Genomic DNA, 8201 nt, shown 5'->3' on the forward strand with positions numbered 1-8201 from the left:
AACTTATAGTAGTATATATAGACCGTATACGCGCAGGCTAGGCTAGAGAGTATATTAAAACCACGTGCTATACTATTAGAAATACTATTAGGAGATACTATAAGCCTAGGAAAATACCTAAATATAAGCTAAGCCGGTATAATATACTAAAAAGGCTTGCAGTTAAAGCTATAGCACTAGCCCTAAAGTATAAAGGGTAGTTAAATAACTTATATAAGCTTTTAAAATAAGGAGTAATATAGGAAGTATATAAGGAAAGGTAGAGAAATAAATAGAAGGCCTATAGAAAGAAATAAAGGGGCTCTTCTACGCCGGCCCTTAATATAAAATAGAATAAAAATTAGGCAACTAAATACTATAAGCTTATAAAAGTAGAAAGCTTAATTATTACGCTTTTATAAATAGAATATATAGGGCTTAATATATACCTGCACTATATAAGGGTGCCTAATTACCTTTTACCTATATACTCCTGCAGGTATATACTATAGTCTCTAAAGTATATAGTAATATACTATAAATAATACTATAATAGTAGAGGTAATATATTTTTTAAGGCTAGAATAAAAATATATATATAGCTGTATAAAGACTATAAGGGAAATAAGGCTGTTTTGCAATAGTTCCTGCACTAGATAGACCTCCTACCCTACTTCTCTATAGCTAGAGAGATGGCAACGGAAAAGCTGGCTATACAGCCAGCCGACTCGTATAGCCACGCCCTAAGAATAGAACTACACGCACGCACGCATATTATATAACCACAGGTACGCCCGCAACAGGGCAACCCCCCCAATTTCCTATTGTCCTTTAATTTAATACCTCGGCTTTTGAGAAAAAAGGGCACGCGCGTACGGTAAGGGCACGCGCGCCCTAACGCGGACCCCGGACCTTACTAACCTTCTGGACACCGTACAACCCTGGAACCTAGGGCCTACGGACACCGGATCGATCCTAGAGAATGCATTAAAATGGCTTACTCCGTGGTGATGCTTATAGAGCTGCCACGCGTCCCCTACAGCCGCGCAGAAACAAAAGGAACGTAAGGCGTTATACACTGTAGAAAACAAGGTTTTCACCCGACCGCTATAGAGCCAACGGTTTCCCCTGGTAAATAAAACCTAGATAGCACTGCCGCATAAACCCTAACAGGAGCTAAATCGGCCTAATAGAACCTAATAATAATAATAATAATATTGCTAGCTAGTTTAAATATATTACTAACTGCTAGTATACTAACAGACTTTATAGTAATAGAAATAGAGGCAAAAAGTAGGTAAATAAGGCCTAATCTAGGGCCTATAGAGGGCTTAGAATAGGTGGATTAATAGCTATAATACCTCTAGCAGCGTATATTAATTACCTCTATATAGTAAGTTTCCACAGCCTTAAATTATTAAAATCTATCTATTTCTTATTACTAATACAGACGCAGGAAGAGCGGCAGATAGATCTTTAGTATAGCTATAGCAAAACTTAGTCTGCAGCTCTTATAAACCGGATAAGGCCCGCAAAGCCTTAAAGTCTATATTTCCTAGCTTCCTCCTATATAGCAGCTCGCCTACAACTCTACATGCATATATATCACAAATTTAGCTCGATTTGCACCTGTTAAGCGCCTCCAGGAGGGCCTTACAGGGGCCTATCTATTGGAAATACACCGCAGGAGCCCTAGCGCAGTGAATTGAGCTCAGTAGCTGCATAGGAACTTCTATAAGGAAGCTTCTATACACATCGGCGGTGTGCGTACAAGCTGCAGGTCACGTGCGGGCCTACACGTGAGCTGGAGGCCTTAACACCACGGCCAAGGCCTGTATATATTTGTGCAATGTTGGAAAACGCCACGGAGACGTCGATAGGCCTGCGCGATGCCGATTGAGGCCTGGTAACTGGCTATCAGGCCTTAATTGGTATAGAGTAGGCCCGCTGGCGTCTCCGTGGCGTTTTTCAGGCATTGTAGATTGTACAGGGGTGATTTGCAGGCATCATAGACTATTGCCCGACGCCTTACCCCGCCACCCTGCACGAAACATAAAATACACAGGGTCCTGCCCAGTGGGTCTTCCTTGTCTAGCTCCGCATACGCCCTCTCAGGCGTGTCAGACGCTTCTTCCGCATCAAGCGGCTTGTGCTTCGACCGCCCCTGCGCCGATCCCAGGGTAATTTTGGGCGAGGCGAAGCAAGGGTATGCAGTGTGGCTTCAGGCGTCCATAAGCAGAACCAGGGCCTGCAAAGCTTGGGAATGTGAGACGTGAGATGCTAAGACAGACGGCGTCGGTCGGCCGGCTGATATGGAATCTTTTATATCCGCTTTTAGCTCTTGCTTGGGAGCGAGGTGAGAGGCAGGGATCGAGCGCGGAGTGTGACGAGAAGCTGTAGATTCCATAATGCTGTAGTTAGGAAAGGTTTCGGATTGAGGATGTTGCGTGTGTTGTAGAAGTGTGTACAGGCCCAACCCCGTGTGCGAACAACTTGCTATCAGCGGTACCCTAGAGAGGTAACGGGGCATATGGGGTTTGGCGACTACCCTGGGGCTGGAACGTGGGGAGGTGTGGTTGGTTGCTCGGTCCTGTTTTTGTGACCTTAGGTAAAATGGACTGCGCCGCACCGCGAGGTTAGATGGGTCTATCTTTAGGAGCGGTTTAGGCTTCCATCTTGGGCAACAGCTGAACGGTATGGACGGAGGAGTTCTGGGAAATTCGGCACGTGAGCTGCACGTGATGTGGTGGTGAAGGCATTGAGCAGAATTCGACTTTGGTAAGTGGAAGCGATTTTCACTATTGAACCTTTCAGCATTATAGAGATAAATTCGTATGTCTTCAAATATTCGTATGGTAATATATGTACGCTAGAAGGTACACTACAACAAGAAACCATAATTATAACTCCAAATGGCTATGCAATATGCAATATGCAAATGAGTACGCCAGTAAATGCAATGGCTCCAAAGCTTCAACAAACTACCTTATCGGCGAAATTACCACATTCTCCAAAAGCGTCAACACACTTGCATCCCAACTCTGCGTCTCGCCCTTCTGGATTTGATACAGCTCCTTAAACGCGCTCTCCTTCGATAACAGCCTCTGTGGCGAATCGTATTCCACCAGCTTTCCCCGATTCAATATCGCGACGGCGTCAAAATCAATGATAGTGTCCAGTCGATGCGCGGCCGCAATGATAGTGCAGTGCGCAAACTCGGTTCGGATGAGCCGCTGCATGAGGGCATCAGTGTTAACATCCACACTCGCAGTCGCCTCGTCGAGGACTAGAATGCTGCCTTTGCGCACCATGGCGCGAGCAAGGCAGAGGAGCTGGCATTGGCCGTGGGAGAGCATGTCGGATGTGAGCTTATCGTCCAACCAGCTCTCCATGAGGATGTGGCTGAGCTCGACTTTCTCCAAGGCAGCAACGATTTCTTGGTCGGAGCAGACATGGAGCGGGTCGACGTTGTCACGGATAGAGCCGGAGAGAACGTAGGGGTCTTGTGGGAGTGCGATGATGCGGCTGCGGACGTCTTGTCGTGGGAGGTCTGAGATGTCGACGCCATCGATGAGGATTTTGCCGTGAGAGAGATCGAGGAGACGGAGAAGCGAGGCAATCAGACTGCTTTTTCCGCTGCCGCTACGGCCGCAGAGTGCAATCTTAGTCCCCGGGGCGATGTTAAGATTGACGTTATCGAGCGTAGGTCGGGAGGCTCCTTGGTGAGAGGCAGTGATGTTCTGGAACTCGATCGCACCGTACATTGGCCACTGGTCTGGTGGGCTGTGGTTCTCATGTGGAAGATTCTCGGACTTAACTTCTTCAGTGAAGCTTCGGACTCTTGCAAGCGCGCCCATGGATGTCTCTAGCAAAGTCCAATTCGTGATCAATTGCTTCAACATTTGAGAGAACCCCACAAGATTCGCGAGAGCGAGGCCAATGAGGCCCGGGTCACTACTAGCCCCCTTTGTCCCAACGGCAATGATGACTAGAATGACTGCAATTGTGCCCACTATCAAATCCAAGACCAGGTTGAGCCATCGTTGGATGCAGTAAAGTAGGTAAAAAGGCTTCTGAGATCTTGCGAGCGCTTCCAAGAAGCGAGTAAGATGCTGTCGCTCCCACTGGTAGGCTCGAATGGTGACGAGGCCACTTAGTAGCTCAAGGAAATGCGTGAAGAGATGTGCCTTGGTTTCAATGTCCAAAAGGCGGAGACGTCGGCTAGTACGGAGGTAGAACTTCTGCACCATGTAGACTACTACAAGGCAGAATGGCATCGCTGCACCGATGTACTTTGAAGCTGTCACGATGACCAGGAGCTGGGCGATGAGAACGAATGCCATCATAGCGGTCCGGACTAAGGAAACTGGCAGTTCCATGTCGATGAGTTCGAGGTCTTGGCTGAATCGATTGGTCGTGACTCCGGTGTCTGTTGCTGCGAAAAAACTCATGGGGGCGTTGAGCACAGTATCCAGAAGCCTTTGATGTAGCTTGCGGCCAGATTCCGGAACCATCTTCATGATGAGGATCGAGCAAGCGAGAACGAGAGAGGAAATTGCCAGAACGCCCAGCATTGCGTAAATGGATAGATAGTACGTGATTCTCGTGTTAGGATGCTCGGTGTTGTATTTTGCCCACCATTTCACCCATAGATCTACACAAGCTTGTTAGTATTGTCTTCATGAAACGCAGGAGAGGAAACTTACTTGGGAATGCTGTTCCAAATCCATATAGGGCGCAGAAGAAGCAGAAGATGACCCAACGAGTCCACCCAAAGGTGTGGATGTAATATTTATAGATGGTGAGATCACCGGCCGCAGTCGAGTCTTCTACCGTGGTCAATTCTTTTTCCACCTTTTGAGTTGCTCCAAATCCCTTCAAAGTCTCCTTCTTCTCATCCTTTTCTTGCCTGTATATCGAGTGGTCCGACAAGGAAGAGCATAAGCTTCTAACGTAGCCATGGTGAAGATACAGCTCTTCGAAGGTACCTTGCTCCCCGATGGTGCCTTTGGAGTCAAGAGCGATGATGTGATCAGCTTGGGAAAGACGATGCACGGAGTTGGTGACCAAGATGATAGTTGTGTCCGTCTTCCTTAGAAGACCCTTATCGCCTAGAATCGATTCGAAGACTTGCTCTTCAGTAGAGGCGTCCAGTCCACTCAATGAATCGTCAAACATGACGAGACTCTTACGGAAGTAAAGCGCTCTGGCCATGGTCACACGAGCTTGCTGTCCGCCGGATAAGGAGAGGCCCTTGCTTCCAACAACTGTATCATCCCCAAGTGGCATTTGTGAGAGATCTGTCTCAAGGTCGCAAGCCTGTAGTACAGTGTTGTACCAACTACGGTCGTAGTATGTGTCGTGGATAATATTTTCTTTTACAGTTCCGTTGACCAGCCAGGGATTTTGAGCACAATAGGCTATTTCGTTTGAGAAGGATCGGTAGAACCCTTGAGCTGTAGGCATCTCTCCCAAGAGGGCCTTCAAAAGCGTTGATTTGCCGCTGCTCACAGGACCGACGATCATTACGAGACTTCCTTCTTTGATAGTAAAGTTCAGGCCACGAAGAGATGGTGGTTTGGCTAAGTCCCATCCACAACTGGCGTTGTGAGCAACGATACAGTCTTTCTTATTTGAGAACGTAGAGTTGCTCGAGATGCGTGAGAGATTGATTGTGGTTTCATCGATCGATTTCCTGTTTGGGAAAGTATTGAAGCGTGGCGAACGAGAAGAATCCCTTGAAAATCTCTTTGCTAAATTGTTGAAAGGCGGAGAAGGAGAAGAGTCTCTTGATATTCTGCCCCGGAATGACTTAAAATGTGCCGGCGAAACGCTTCGAGATACTGTTCCGCGTAATGTGTTTGGTGGAGCAAGGGTGTCATTATCTCTTGATCTCCTAGTATTGAACGTGGAGTAAGGTGTAAGATCTTCATCTTCCTCTTCCTGGAAAGTTGTGTACCGAGAGATACGTGAAAACCCGTCGTCCTCTGAATGGCGTTCGTCAACCTCGGGGTGATCCAGGAACCGTTTCTCTTCCTCAGCCTCAGCGGCAAAGTCGAACTCCTCAGCCGCAGGGCGTTCTATAGGCTTGATGGAAGAGCCTCCCGCCTTTTCGTCGATGTTGAGGTAAATTCGAATCCGCTCGAAGCAACCCATAGCTGTGATGAGCCCTGAAAGGGAGGTGATGAAAAAGGCTACCGGCTCCATAAGAAGCTGGAGCAACACCAGAGAAGTGAGGGCGCGGGACGTGTCCAAAGGAGCATAACCTTGGTATTTTGCCAGCATGATGTACGTTCCTAGTGCAAACACGGGGCTCAAGGAAGTGCTGGTAAAAGATAGCGCGACAATCCTCACTAACAAGGCGCGAAACCGTCTAGAGGTTGTGATCTCCTTTTCACGAAGATTGCGGATCTGGTTAGCCAAGTGAGGGGTAAGGCCAGTCATCTTGATACCCTTCATCGCTCCTAACATGGAAGCGGTTGCGTCGATTCTTGTCTGGATACGGTCGAGCCACGCTTTTTGTGCATTAGCGAGCTTAGGAGAAGCTCCTATCGCGGCACCAGTACAAGCAAAGATGACCCCGAGCGGCACTAGAGCCGCCCACCGAATTTGTCTATAGAGAAGCCAGACGGAAAGGGCTATTTCGAACAGACTAGCCCACAGTTCGTGGACCTGGCGAAGACCCGCGGTTATACGCTCAACGTCCGCGTTCATCAAAGTGACTGCTTCCGACTCTTTCAGTGCCGATGAGCTGAGCGTCAACGTTTTGCGGTACAGAAGGCCAACCAGAGTACCACGTAGCTTCGCGATGCTCCGGTAGGTTCGGTGTTGGTGAAGACCGCCGGCAGTAGCATACCCAGAGTAGACAAGGACATATGCGGCGATGAGGCCATACCCGACTGCTTTGCGGTTTGCATAGTCGTGCTTGGTCAAGTAGCTCAGGACGCGCTCGAGAAGGAAGGGTTGACTGAAGTTAAATCCAGTAGCACACATCCTGGGTAAGATTGCGGACGCAAAGGTTCGCCAATGATGCCGAACGGCAATGAAGAACAAGCCATTGGGTCGGGTTTTATAAGGCGCTAGATACGTCAGCGGATGAAGTGTTAGAGAAAGCAAAAATTCTTACATGTCTCCCACTTCTCGAATAAACCAAGGAGTTCTTTCTCTCCAACAAGTGCTGGCTGGAGCTCAAAGAGCCCACTCTCTTGAAGAGGGGTTCGGTATCCTCTGAGAAGCATGGGGTTTATCCACCAGAAGGTCAGGCGACTGAAGAAGCCACTTGTAGCCTCCGGTGAACTCTCCTTCACGATCAGCCATGCCTGCTTTCCCTTGAGCTCAAGACCAAGGAGAAAGACCTTGATCAATGTTGCTATCAGAAGCATGATAGCGAGTGGCCGAGCGCCATTTGTAGCCCAAAGTGTACGTGTTCGAGCTGCATCGAAAACGGCAGAAACGGTAAGGTATGTGGTGATAATTGTCGAAGGTCTAAGGCTCCGGTAGTGTTCGAAGTGCGACACCAATCCAAGCATGCCGGTCGCTATGATGCTGAATACTGTGCATGCTACTTTCGCTCTCGTTTTGACAGTTTCGGGCATCGCCATTGCACCTAATGAAATGAGCTGGACTGCTCCATAGAGCAGATAACCAGACTGGATTAAGTCAGTAAAGCTGAAGGGGAGATGTTGAGTTTTAGATTCTAGATTCTTACCTGCTTCGCAAAATGCCATCTTCGGCCACTTGCTTTTATGCTGGCCTTGTGTAGTTTGTACAGTCGGAGGAAAAGAAATGGCAACGCGACGATGAAGGGTATTATAGAAAGGAAAACCTCCTCGAAGAACAAGGTAAAATCAAATCCGCCATAGCAGTGGGGATTAGCAGGCCCAAAGGCTTTCTGTGTATCTATTGAACATGATGACGCCATCGAAAGTAGACAAAAGGAAAATAACGACAAAAAGGATAGGAAAGTCAAAGGTTTGAGATGCAGTAGGAGATTGAATGTACAGTTGAGGGCTGTGAATTAGCAGTTGGCCATGTCGATATTAGTGGGATGACTGCAACGATCGGAATGATCCATTCTTGGTGTCTCTAAGCCGGATGCTGCGCAGCACATTTGTCCGCAAGTCTCTGTACCTAGGTTGTAGGCTGGAGAGGCTGAGTTCAAAATTGGGTAGTAGAAAGACTCCGACTATCCCGAAGATCCGTTTCCTGCAATTGGACTAGAG

General features: G+C 47.9%; 1 protein-coding gene across 1 annotated transcript; it reads right to left on the reverse strand.

Annotated features, from left to right (window-relative positions):
* Positions 1 to 2893: 2893 nt before the first annotated feature.
* Positions 2894 to 7903, reverse strand: BDZ99DRAFT_436715 (P-loop containing nucleoside triphosphate hydrolase protein; the record flags this gene model as incomplete). Its single annotated transcript, XM_033717548.1, has 5 exons — positions 2894 to 4633; positions 4686 to 5629; positions 6005 to 7058; positions 7106 to 7628; positions 7688 to 7903. The coding sequence occupies 5 exons, from the start codon at positions 7898 to 7900 to the stop codon at positions 2961 to 2963; spliced, it is 4407 nt and encodes a 1468-aa protein (XP_033580980.1). The 3' UTR covers positions 2894 to 2960.
* Between the last annotated feature and the right edge of the window lie 298 nt (positions 7904 to 8201).

Source organism: Mytilinidion resinicola (assembly GCF_010093595.1).
Source record: "Mytilinidion resinicola strain CBS 304.34 unplaced genomic scaffold BDZ99scaffold_4, whole genome shotgun sequence".
Taxonomy (NCBI): domain Eukaryota; kingdom Fungi; phylum Ascomycota; class Dothideomycetes; order Mytilinidiales; family Mytilinidiaceae; genus Mytilinidion; species Mytilinidion resinicola.